Source organism: Apis laboriosa, unplaced genomic scaffold, assembly GCF_014066325.1.
Source record: "Apis laboriosa isolate Shangri-la unplaced genomic scaffold, ASM1406632v1 scaffold204_cov149, whole genome shotgun sequence".
Taxonomy (NCBI): Eukaryota; Metazoa; Arthropoda; class Insecta; order Hymenoptera; family Apidae; genus Apis; species Apis laboriosa.
The window spans coordinates 175,134-188,520 of NW_025222299.1; the positions used below are offsets into that span (position 1 = coordinate 175,134).

General features: G+C 37.2%; 1 protein-coding gene across 3 annotated transcripts; it reads right to left on the reverse strand.

Moving 5' to 3' along the window:
- Positions 1 to 258: 258 nt before the first annotated feature.
- Positions 259 to 13,083, reverse strand: LOC122712612. 3 transcript variants are annotated; one of them, XM_043932392.1, is made up of 12 exons: positions 12,883 to 13,083; positions 12,386 to 12,524; positions 12,221 to 12,312; positions 11,846 to 12,011; positions 11,548 to 11,741; positions 9,719 to 10,187; positions 8,805 to 8,900; positions 8,270 to 8,672; positions 7,594 to 8,001; positions 5,770 to 5,934; positions 5,430 to 5,679; positions 259 to 584 (listed from the first exon to the last, which is right to left on the reverse strand). In XM_043932392.1, the coding sequence occupies exons 1-5, from the start codon at positions 12,943 to 12,945 to the stop codon at positions 11,620 to 11,622; spliced, it is 582 nt and encodes a 193-aa protein (XP_043788327.1). In that variant the 5' UTR covers positions 12,946 to 13,083; the 3' UTR covers positions 259 to 584; positions 5,430 to 5,679; positions 5,770 to 5,934; positions 7,594 to 8,001; positions 8,270 to 8,672; positions 8,805 to 8,900; positions 9,719 to 10,187; positions 11,548 to 11,619. The 3 variants fall into 3 exon arrangements, with proteins under 3 accessions (XP_043788327.1, XP_043788326.1, XP_043788325.1); XM_043932391.1 differs by having other exon boundaries at positions 8,805 to 10,187; XM_043932390.1 differs by having other exon boundaries at positions 8,270 to 10,187.
- Between the last annotated feature and the right edge of the window lie 304 nt (positions 13,084 to 13,387).

Genomic DNA, 13,387 nt, shown 5'->3' on the forward strand with positions numbered 1-13,387 from the left:
TACTCCCCTCCCGCCCCGAAATGGCACGTTATGTTGGACTGCATAATTTTGCAAAATTTTCTGCCGCTCGTACACGGAGGAGGAGGAGAAACGGGGAAACCAAGATGAACCTTGTTTTTAGATACGAGTCTGTCGTTACTCTTACCCCCCCTTGTCGAATTTAGAAATTGAGAAAGATTATCATTACGTAGATGGTGGTAAGTCAAGTGTAATATTTATCTGATGATAAACATAGAAGTTTCCTTACTTTGCCTGATTAATGTTCGATATTGATGTAAAAGATTGATGAATCGATTATACTTATAGTAGAATCATTGATGGCTTCGTTCTTAAGGAATGTTCCTCCTTCATGAAAGTTGTTATTTATTGTGTATTTATCTAAAAAAAAATTTAGATTTGTTAGTAATTCGATATCAATTGGTAATAAATTTTGTATGTATATATATATATAGGTCAATATGTTGCAGATATTCAATAATTCAATGTTCGTGCATTGCTGGGGTTGCATTCGATGAGATGGCTACTTAGATCCGATAGAGGAGGATTACTTTTGTTGTTGCGATGTCCATTTTCGTTTTCTGTAGCTAAAAAAAAACAAGGAAATGATGTAAACATATATCTACCTTTGTAAATTTCATTATAAATTTTATACAAATTAAAATATCTAGTGTATTTTTTCATTTTCAAAGATATGTTATAATACTTGACATCTTTTATCTTTTCTTAAGTTAGGGTTAATGTGATTTATCTATGCTAACAACGATAATATAAAATATTAAGGCTTCGGATTTTTCGAATATTTCAAAATATCATATGGGACTATTACTTATTTCATTTAGTATAATAATATAATTTAAATGGATAACGCTTCAAAAATGAAAGAAATCAGATTGATGACTATTATTTTGCTTCTACGATAATAAGAATTAAGAAAAAAAAAAAATAAATAAAAACGAAATTATTTTAACGCAACAATTGCGAGTTGTAAAAAATATTCGAAGAACTCATTACACATAATTCAAACCCACTTGCAATATATTTTACTACGCTATCTTCCGTTCATCGTTTCATCGACTATTATGCTAATCGTTTCCAGTTTCCCATTACGTCATATCGATTCCTCGCAGAACGAAGACAATAAAAAGAAGAAGAGGAGGAGGAGGAAGAAAAAGTTCCAAGCAGAAAGAAAAAAAAAGAAAAGATCCGATCTTTGCAATAATCATTACAGATAATTTGCAGTTTAGCCGATTTCGCGATTCTGCTCACGTACGAAACGGTACCTACGATTCGTTCGAATTCCACGAACAGTTTACGTCGACTTAACGATCCCAGAACTCCTCTTGAGCGGCTAGCAAATCGCGGCTGGCTTCGACCCATCCCGCCAATTAGCTTAATTAAATAATAATTGAAAGGAGAGAACGGTTGGCCGAGAGTGGCTCGGTAACCGAACCACGCCCCGAGCATTCGTGATATGGCGACCAATCGAGACCACACGATATCCACCTCGTCTTAATCACACGACTCTGTAACTGTCCTTTAATCGAGAGGCCCGCCTTGGAAAGAGGGTCGCGCGAATCATCGATCGAATCACTTGCAAAAAAATAAAAATCCCTCCACCGATTTCTTCGAGAACGACACTATCATCGTTTCCTCGCGATCGTTAAAATCGTATATATATATATATATAGACGTATTTTTGAGAATATTATCGAAGGCAACGATTTGTTTGCCACGCGGGCAGAATTTAAACTGCTCTCATGCATTATGCATAGTGAGAAAGTGAAACAAACTACGAGCGAAAAACTGGTCCGCCGCTCCTCCAAAATCGATCGGATGCTAATCGCTTCCAATCCGAAAAACCGATCGTCTAGACGCAACATTATTCCGCGTTTTAATCCAAGAGTTTTCGTGGTGGATAGTTGTAAAACAATAATTTTCTTATACGAAAATAGATAAAAAGAAGAAGAATATAAAGAAATATTCATTGCAAAATTTTCAAATTGAAATGAATTCAACTAACTGGATACAAATGGATATAATAAGTACAAAGAAAGAAAGAAAGAAAGAAAGCGTGATACAAAATAGAAATTGAAACAATTAAATGCCATCAGCAATATATCATATTCGAAATCTGTAGATTTTTAGAAAAAGTTTTTCTTCTTTTTAAAAATGTTATTCTACTTTCTAACGCACGATCGAATGCATCTTTTTGCCAACAATCACTTACGACACAATTATCCTAATATAAATCAAATGAATATTATTCCTCGCGAAAGGGGGAGAGGGGTCGAAATGATACGCAATCGAGGCTTCCAGCTCGAAACTTTCATTCGTAACACGTATCCGGCCAATTAGCCGAGGCGTTAAAGTATTCTATGGTTTCAAGGAAAGGCGGTTTGCGGTGTACTTAAACGCCGACTCCGGCAACACTTTCGATGCCCGATGTGCATGAATAAAACATCGTTCGGAGAGACAGCCGAGTGGTTGAGAAAAGAAAAAGAGAGAGAGAGAGAGAGAGAGAGAAAAGATGGCAATGTATGAGAAACGATACGTTGCTCGCGTTCCCGTGGAATCGTAAACCCCCCTCCCCTCGCGCGAGCAATTACGAGAGCGAGGTGAGAGGAAGCGGGGGAGGCGGGGAAATTATTCGGTAAATGCGATCAGTTCCGATGACGGCGAAAATTAGAGGACCGATGAAAATTTTAAACGCGCGGCAAAATGAATTTTCGACAAGCGTCACGGAGGGGTTGCCCCGACACCTCCGCTACCCTCTGTGTTTCAACGGTAATTGCGTTACCGGCGAGGTTCTCATTGTGACTTGATGACGTCAGCGGATCTCGTCCTCCTCTAATGAAACATTCGTTCATCGTTGCCCAAGTGTCGTATTCTATTCGATCCATATTCGAACAGAATAGAATTTCAATCGTGTCCTCGTGATGATATATATATATACACGTTTTGAAAAATAGATCCTGAAAAAGATTACTTTTATTAAATTTCGAATCGAATGGAAATCTCTTCGTGATGTTTATGCATTTATGCAAAATGTAAATTTACAAAAATGCGCGTTTAATTATACATATTACATTTAATAATACATATTATAATATTTATAAAACAAGAATAAGGATTTCATTTTGGATAAACATTCTCACTCTAATAACTAATATACAGTAACAAAGGGTTATAATTAATATCCTATCCTGAACTATGAATCGCTTTCATTATTCCCAAAAATTGATTAACAAAAATATGCAAGTTATTGTGAGTATTGTACGTTTCCCCTTTAAGTTTGGTGTCTTGACTGATTATCCAGAGGATTTGTCTCGAAGAAGAGGACTCGAGAACAGGAGGTGAATGGTTGATGGCGCGAGTGATACGCGAAGCTGGCCGCTCGCTTGTGTCTTCAAGTGGCAGCACGATCTTCCAATGAAATTGCAGTGCATGTATATACACACGGTCGGGTGGTACAAGCCGGCGCAGACGCGTTACGGAAACAAGCAGGAGGGCGCGTATTTCCACCCTCGACTTGGGCTGGTAATGCCGTGGCCGGGGTGTGAAAATCAGGAGCGAACCGTGGCGGAGGCGGAAGAGAAAGAAGAGAGAAAGAGAGAGAGAGAGAGGAGAGAGAGAAAGAGAAAGGAGAGAGAAAAAGAGGGCAGAGCGCAGGAGGAGGAAGGATAAAAAGGGGAGAAAGAGGAGTAGAGGAGGAAAAGGTTTGAGAGAGGGGTGAGACGGTTGGTAGAGAGGGTGAGAAACTGAAATACCCCTGGGTCCAGCGAGCTAGGGAGGATCGGAAGAGGAGAGAGAGAAAGAGAGAGAGAGAGAGAGAGGGTGAGGGGGTGGATATAGCCGTGAGTGAGAGGGAGAGATTGCCGCCATTTTACAGTGGCGCGGATCTGCATAACGATCAGAGACTGTCGTGTTTATCAAAGCTTTTCTCCGCCATCTGCATAATTTTCTGCCGCGCCAGTATAGAGTGGAACGGGAGGGGAGGGAACGCCTAGATACACCCTTGCTCTTCCACTCTCGAGTGCATTTTATGTGCACGACTTATGAAACTTTAACGCCCTTACGAATAAATTACTCGAGTAAGCGTCGCCCGCTCCAGCCTTCCGGACGCGTGATTGGCCCATTTGCATTTCCAAGCGAGACGAATTAATAAAAAAATATTTGCCTAAGTCCTTCCCGTACTGAAACTTGAATTTCATTGTCGCATTCCGTCACACGCTTCGATTACACCCCTTTTTTCAAAGATTTGAAATGGATATTTCGCAGCAAATAAAATTGACTTGTCACGAATTTAATCGGTGGGAATTATATTTACAGGTATTTGAACTTTAGCTGAGAATTAATTTAACTTATGGACACACACGATGAGCAAAGAATTAATTCAATAAAATTGAAATATTTACGTAATTATCATATTTGCAAAATTAATTTGCAATTTTATAATAATATCTCGTGAAATCTTACAAATTGAACGAAAAATCGTGGATGGAATCGTGGACAGACATCTCTACCAATTAGATACAATTCACATAAATGGAATTCTACTGTTCTTCGTTCTGTACGTCAATTATCTAATTCGTGAAAAATTTCTCTTCTCGAGAAACGGGGGGGAGGGAATAAAATTTGCAAGAGATGGATCAATGTTTCACGAAACTGCGTGGACGACATATGTATTAGAGCATCGACACGGCCGAATTCCCAAAGCGACCGTTGAGGAAGAAAAATATTTAGTGACAGTCCCTATGTATCGATGGGGTGGTACCCGTTATTAGGGTTCTTATTAACCCAGCATATGGAGTAGAAGGGCGATTTTCAGATACCAATCGAGAGGGCCATTCTCTCTCGTTTTCTCTCCGTGTCGGTGATCGCGCGCAAAGATACCGCAGTTTGCAGTAACAGGTCCTGTTTCAAGGGATTACAAATAGATTTAATCTTTATCGGTGATCTTCTGCTTTTTATCGGCCGGAATGCAAATGCTCCTGATTCGTAAGATGAAACTTAAAAAGAATCGAGCAAACCTAGTTTCGTGTAACGTTACACCTTGATTATTCGATATAAAACCATTTCATACGGTTTTGAATATTATTAATTCCCCGTTATAAAACTCAATATAAACCCAATACACTCCAATCTTGAAACGTTCCTTATATCGATGAAATCTGATATCCTATCGCTTCATTTCTCGACACATGTATTAAAATTCCTTTTAAAAAGCTCATACTAATTTTTTAAAAATATAATATTAGTAAAAGAAAATGATGAAACTTTATAGAATGACTTGAATTGTTTTGTATTAAAAAAAATGCTTATCGATAATTACTTACTATTTTTTTTTTTTTTCCTTTCTTTGAAACAAAAACTTAATCAATCCGTTTATCAGAGAGTTCAAGGGTAGAACAGTTAACGCGTTAGTTCACCTGATTTGGAGACTTAATGAGCCCGTTGACACTTTGATGCAGGGTGTCCCGCGTGTCGCCAGGGAATTGCCAGTTCAATAATTCAGAGGCTGGCCGTAATGGAACTTGTCCGCGGGACTCGATCTATCATAGGAAATTGCACGAAGCCCTTTTACCGGCGCACATAAGAAACATACATATTAGAAGAATAACAGCGGGTTAGCTCGTAACCTCGTGTGTCTGTCGTTTCGTTCCGAGAATTGATTAGAACCTGGAAATAAATCGTGCTTGTGTGTATGGGTGAAATTTCATCGGCACATGTGTAACGTAACATGCACCTTCGGCGAAAATCTTCGCTTACCTTTCTATAATAATTTTAGAAAATAATTAAAAGATTGAAAATATAACGAAATTTCGTAGAACGCAACATATACGTTCATAAAAGTTCATTCGAATTTTCGTGCTGGATGATCGTCGTTAATTAATCTTCGTCCATTTAATTGATTGACGAAAATCTTGACGTATCCTGAAAATGAAGAAGATGGTTAAAATCATGGAGAAATTTCGTGCTGGATGATAGCTGGATGATCGTCGTTAATTAATCTTCGTCCATTTAACTCGTTGATTGACGAAAATCTAAAACCTGAAACTCGAGAAGACGGTTAAAATCATGGAGAAATTTTATAGAAAAAAAAAAAAAAAAGAAAAGAAAAAAAATAGGCAACGCGTTGGAGATTAGAGAAATGTCCGAAAATTCATCGAATTTCCTTGTGACGGGCGTAGCTAGATGGCCGTTGTTAATTAACCGTCGATCCATTTAACTCGTTGACTGGCGCGACACGATTATATTTCGCGCTTAACGAGCATCCGATTAATATATTAATGACAATCAGAGAGGACTTTGGGTATGGTTGATGGCCGCGCGAGGAGTGTGACAACCGGGGTTGATTAATTGGTGCACTCGTTCCGAGAGCAGGACCGGTTTCGGGATAATCGTCGATTCCGTTTGTGCGGAATTTTTCCGGAAGCTCTGAGCTCGTTCCATCTGTTCGAAACGCGGCGGAATTCTCCGCGCAGCTTCGACTAGCGGCCTCTCGCCGTCCGTCGGTTGCGAGAAACGCTCGACGTCAAAAGCAAAGCTCAGAGGCAATCATGAGCTTTCGAATGCAAAACAGCAGCTTTCGCCTAGCAGCACTCGGCACTTTTACATTTAAATGTAAACTCGCTGAGTGCGCGCCGCAGAGCCACCCTCGCCATATCCTCTCCCCCATCTAGCAACGGACCCCTTCTCGACCCCCCCCCTCTCCCCCTCCCCCTCCCCTCCTCCGCACATCCTGCACCCCTATCCGCGCACCGTTTCCATCCGCCTCCTCCTCCTCCTCCTCCTCCTCCTCCTCCTCCTCCGTCTCTTTCGAGGACGTAGGCGATATGGCGGAGGCGCCTGGATTTAATATTTTACACCTCAAATGTTGGGCGCGCGCGCGCGAGCCAGAAATGCAAAACAGCTCGCCGAGTATCCCTCGGAGCTGCCCCCTCCGCCGCCATCCATAACGATTCCCTTCCCCTTTCGGCTTAGATTGGATTTAAAACGCGCTAATTTGTCGAGCACAACACGCTCGCGTGTCCTCCACTGTCCGTGTGCACAGTTCCTTGTGCAGTCGGGGCTCTGCGTATCGCGGGGGTGTGTGTGCGTGTAGAGAGAGAGAGAGAGAGAGAGAGAGTGAGAGGCGTGTGGGCACGGTGGGCCACATCTAAATTTAAAATCTGCTTTGCATAATGCCCGACCTCGTCGTTGCACGTCGACCCCGGGGCCGCCTAATTGCGGCCTCGTTCGAGCCCCGTGTCCCTTCGACACCTACAGCAGCCATTCTCGAAAAACCGGCTCCTTCCGCCCACCATCCCTCTCGCTCGCTTCCGCCACTTTGAATCGACCGACCAGATAACCGGACACCGTACCCCTCGTTCTCTTTTTCCTGCTCATCGATCTAACGTTTTCTACGAAGATCGATCTTGGATCACTTTGTGAACGACAGCAGCAGGGTGTGCGTCCCAGGGAAATTACAGGGAAATTGATTCGAGGAGAAGATTCTTGAGGGCTGTTCGAAGATGCACGTTGAGAAAATTTAAATTAGATTTGTTTTTTAAATGGATTACCAGATCTTTTTTTATTAATTTCATTCTTTACCTTTACTGATTTATATGATGTGAATTTCAGAGATAAAAATGTATGAGAAAAGCGCAAAGATGTTTACACGCGAACTCCGTGATCACGTGCGTATAAATTTTCATCCCTCGTCCACTAATACAGCCATCGTGTATTGTCCAAGAAACTTGGTCACGGTGGTCGCGGGGTAGATTCTCTCTCTCTGTATCGTGTTTAATGTAGTATTAAACGCAGTTATTGTGCTACGTCGTCCATCGTGTTCACAAATTTATTTCCGCCGCTCCCCGTTGTCCATCCATCTTTCAGAAAAGGGAAAAAAGGACGAGCACGTGCCGCCCCCGTTTCGATGCAAAGAAATTCGAAAAGAATGCGATTTCCCGCCTTTGTTCGTTTCCCGAATAATATTCATTGATTCATGCTCCTGAACTTCTGAAAGAGAAAGGAAAAAAGAAAAATTATTTCAAGTAAATCGATCGAAATTTGTAAAATTTTTATTAATTAAAATAATCGATTTAATAATTAAAATAACTCGAAAATAATTTACCTCTCTTTTAAGAATCTTTTAATTCATTCTCGACAAAAATAAGAATACATCCATAAAAGATCTATTAAATATTAATTCGAATCTTTTATATAAAAACAAGATATATTAAATCAAAAGAGAATAAATATATTCGGAAGAGTTCATGCCTCTTACTGTCGTTACTTGCCAGTTTCCTGTGATAACCCCACCATTATACTCGTAGCCCCTGAATAACAGGGGAAGAGAGTTCACAATGGGCCACAATGACTGAGCCAACATTACGAATTAGGCTCGGTTACGCGTTTATTGCCGATTCCGGTCCAGGGCAGCGGCGTCGAATCGTATTTTCCAAACTGTCCGATTAAACGAGCGATAGCACGAGGTACGCGATCGCGAAAGGACGCCACTGCGGAGATGCGAAGTATTAGCATTGGTTAGCTTTATGGGGCGTTCAGTTCCGCCGTTCTATCATCCTCTCTTTCGCTCCTGTTCCGCTCCTCTTTTTGCCCTCTCGCTCTTTCCAACTCTCGTTCGGGAGCAGAGCACGAACAGCGGCAGATCAATAAAATCTGTCTGTCTGGAAAAGTAATGCCAAATCGACTGTCCGTTTTTGGCGGCGAACAAATAAATGTCACAAAAGGAGTGGAACCGTTCCTCGTACCGACCACTCCGTACCGGCCCCCTCAGACGGTTTAAAGATTCGACTCACCACTGCCTCTATTTGCCAAAATATCGAATGGAATCTGTGGATCTCGGCTAAGGGGAGATAGGTCCATTTTTGACAGTTCTTCAGGTGATTTCACATCTAAAAAATGTTAAATCGTGTAAGATTCGTGGAATAAAAATGCAACATCTCTCTTGTGTCTAAACTAACTTTTGATTAAGGGAACAATGATAAATTTGTTCCTTGATATTTTAATATCAAATCACAGGGAAACAGCTGCAAAAAATTTGAAAAATTTATTAAAAATTGAAACAAACATTTATCGATTAGTGTTTTCTTTTCAATAATTATGTCAAAGTAAAATAACGTTCGTAATGATGAATGATAATTTTCGAATTAAAAATTATCCTTATGGATAACTGATCGGAGGAAAGGTATCACTGCACGAGTTCGAATAACTTAACATTGATGAAAGAATTTATTTTTTTGGCGATTAGATGACTAGCGAGTCTAGAGACCATGCCACGAGTATCGAAACTGGGACGCAATAATTATTAATCAATTTCGTATTAATTGTTTTCTAGGCGTCGAGCTTAAGTGGGATGTTGTGTTCTGGCTTCTGGCAAGCTTTGCCCCGTAACCAGCCAAAGTGTCATACAAGAAGATTAATTACATCTCCGCCACCCTTTATGTACGTCATGCGTGTGACTACCCTTCTCCTTAACCCTTGGATACTCGTAAAAGTATTTCAACTTGTGCGAAGATATCGAGAAAAATAAAGTGAACGGTACGCGCGTGAAAAACTATCTCTTTTCGAATTAAATATTCGATAAATATCTGCTCATCCTTCGAATAAGCATCATTCTTTCATTCGATTGTTAAGAAAAAAAAAAAAAAAATTACGAAATATAGGAAAAATAATTCTTTCGAACGATTTAAACTTGAATTCGAATAATTACCCTTAAGAAGTACGTATCTACTCTCTTTACGGAGAGTTTCTTTTTCCCGATTGGACCAGTGATTGGTGAAAAAAAAGGGGTACACGAAAATAAAAGAGACCCGAGGGAATAAGATTTCGACGGTACTCCGTTCTCGATCCACGAAAGAGCCAAGTTAGTTTTATTTTACAATCCATCGGCTTCCACGACACGGAGGGGTGAGTTTCGCTGGTACGCCCGGTCTAAGAACGAGAGAGAGACGTCGAATGGTGGTTGGATTCCTTCTGGATGGTTGGACGAGTGTCGAGGAGGGTGCACAAGTTGCGAGGGGGTGGACTCGGCTGTCAACTAGTGTTTTAAAAGTTTGCGACAGCTTACAAATTGGCTCGCTCAGTTCTTTTTAAAAGCACCGCCAACCAACCACGTCGCGTACCCCACCGTGTGTGTCCTTCATGCTTGCAGTCGTTGAACGAAAAGTTTTTTCCAATTTCTAAAAGATAAATTTCAATGTATAATATCATATTATAGATAAACTTATGTATTATGTATTATGATTAATATATTACATAAAGTGTTAATATTTATGCAAAAATTGGTATCTCTAATATGCAAAAAAAAAAAAAAATTTTTAAAATACACTGATTACAAAATAAAATTCTCTTTAATACTCAAATCTCATTACTCATTATCTCTTCTCTATAAAGATACGTATATGCAGTTACATAAATATCAATCTATCTGTACACGTTATGTTCACATATAATTATCATGAATTTGAGAGAAATTTGCACGATGGAAAATTGTAAAAATCACGTCCATTGATGCTTTAGACGAACGCAAATGATCGGCTAGGATGAAATGAAACGCCCCAAATAAATCGTGGGAAGGGGCTTTTTCCATCAGCCATTGTACCCTCGATCATTATTCTCAGGAGTTTCGCGAAAAGTTCCGACCATTTTCGGACAAATCGACTTCCATCTAGGAGACGCCGGTCCCTATATAGGGAATATGCTTACGCGCGATTCAAATCCCGGAAGTTTAAAAGTATTTCGACGTAAAACGTGGCCATTTCTCATATTTTCTATGCAGCCACGCTCCGTCGTGGGCGCATTTGATACACTCTATTAGTCGCATCCCTGGCCTGATTTATCGGTTTACCCGCATTATTATACATTTTCCTCGTAACGGGACCCGAGATTCATCGTATTCTGGTACTTTGCCTATTCTGAGCACATTATTACATATTCCATTAGTCTACTAGCGACAGATCAATGGTTATTATGCGGATTTAAGAATCGAATCTTCTCCGGTAACGAAGATCTTTCTAAGAAGATGATAAAAAAGAGTGATGATCATACGAATTTTTTTTATTATAGAACAAGTTATTATGGATTGGCAACGTGTTATAATGTATCGCGAAAGTGATAATTTTATAAGATATAATGAATGACTTATGAATGAATTATGATATTCGAACTTGGAAATTTTTTATTAACTTTTTGTGATCGAGAGGTCTTCCATTTTTTGTAAATTAAAAACATGATTATTGTTATTATTGGCGAACTACGAATCTAACAAATTCAGAGAAGAGAAAACTTCATGAAAAGACTATAAATATATATAAAATAAGACTATAAAAGACTATATATATTTTTCGAAAGTTTCAAATTTTGAAAATTTCAAGACCTTATATACATGTAGACAGATTCAAATTCGAGTTTCGTTAATCAGAAAATCAAATCTCAATCCATCTAATCAAAACGTTATAAATAAATAGATTATTATTAGAGATGCTTAACTTATGATACATAAATAATTTATTTAAATAATTTGATTATATTGTAGCTTACATATAATCGAGTTTCTCCATATTTCTCCAAGAAGCAGAAGGAAATGATGGCCAGTTTTGTCCGTAATCATTATTAACTTTCATCATTGATGTCATTTGTGTTATTGAGTGTGAAGAATCTACGATGATTAGATTGCTCTTTTATCCATTTTTTCCGAATATCATTCACAGTAGACCATGAATATATAGAAAATACTAGATCGAACATAAATTTCATTCGTTATTTGATTTAGCTTATATTTAAAAAACAAATTTGTAATTATAATTTAATTACAATTCGATAATTTTAATATACTTACTAAGATATAAACCTGACATTGGAAAAAACCAAATTTCTGAATAAATAAAAAATGGTGGTTCTGTTCGCGATAAATTTTGCACAAAGGAAAGAATGAATGATATACTTTGATTTATTATACTTATTGTTTGTATGATTAGCCAGGGAATAGTATACGTAGATTTCCTCTATGAACATACATAAAAAATAATAATTTATTAATTCATGGTAAGTTGGTAAGTTTAAGCAAATCGTTTATAAAAAATGAAAATATGTTTCTTAGATATAAAAATCTACAATTGATTCATTTTCTGAATTGATTCACAATTATGCATTGATATTATTTTGAATATATTGAAATTTATGATATAACTAATATTTTTTTATATATACTTACAAAATATGGTGCTATTATCAGATACACATTGGCTATGGAAAACAATGTTGCGAAGAAAAAATATATATACATGGGGAAGATAGATATGTTTGCTAAAATTTTTATTTTTTAATTAATCACAACATTTGTTAAAAAAAAATATAATATATTTATTTTAAAACTCACTTGAATTGGACGTAATAAAAAGATGCAACCAAATTGAACCAAATGGATTCAAGTATTGAATGAAGATATAAAAGTCAATTTCCGTTTTTGATGATATGTATTTTATCGAAAACAAGCTCGTTGTAAATCCCAATATTATCTAGAAAAATATTAAAAATATAAAACTGTCCAAAAATTATACTAAATACCAATAAAATTGAATGAATAAAAAAAGATTTTTATTAATTATTATAGCAATTGTAATAAATTTTCGAAACTTCTTGCTTTTACAAGAATGTATCCTTCCATTTGTCAAACTAATAATTATTGAATTATTCGAATATTTCTATTGTATTAAAAATAATAATAAATGCATTTTAAATAATAATTTTGCTTGTAAATTTTTGAATATTTGTAATTTGTTATTGATAAAAACAAATTCGTGTAATAATCTGATAGATTATTTTACAATATTACATGAGAAAACAAATTTCATAGACGAATCGACCGTTACTTACCATATTGCATATACCGATAATTCTTGTGGCTGACAACATTTTAACGTGATATATTTTCTTCATGTTGACTTTTTAATATTTAATATAAAAATACTTGAACACATTAAAATGAGGTTTTTATTTTTCACAAATAAACACGTGTTAAACTTCGAAATTCTATCCAAAATTGATGTATTAAATATTTCTTTAATAAACTTATGCTCAATCGTCGATATCGTGCATCACACTGTGTGTCGATAATACTCTTCTAGTTCAAATAAATCGAATATCATCGATTCGATTATCAGTTTGATAATTTAACTGTCATCATATTGAAAAATATATATTCATTTTCAAAATAACGATTAGATATATTAATAATGATACAATTATAAATATAATATAAATAATACAGTAATAATATTTTATAATTTCTTTATAAATAATTTTTGTCAAATTTTAAATGAAAGATTAATCATAAATCGAATAAAGATACTCTCGAAGTTTCATGCGTCATAATTTGCGC

What these genes read in the sequence shown, in the direction of transcription:
- LOC122712612 (XM_043932392.1), bottom strand. Translation starts at nt 12,945, where the DNA reads ATGAAGAAAATATATCACGTTAAAATGTTGTCAGCCACAAGAATTATC. An exon ending in TTTTATTACGTCCAATTCAA is followed by an intron (nt 12,313 to 12,385) that starts GTGAGTTTTAAA and finishes TAAAAATTTTAG; the next exon opens with CAAACATATCTATCTTCCCC. An exon ending in AATGTCAGGTTTATATCTTA is followed by an intron (nt 11,742 to 11,845) that starts GTAAGTATATTA and finishes TGTTCGATCTAG; the next exon opens with TATTTTCTATATATTCATGG.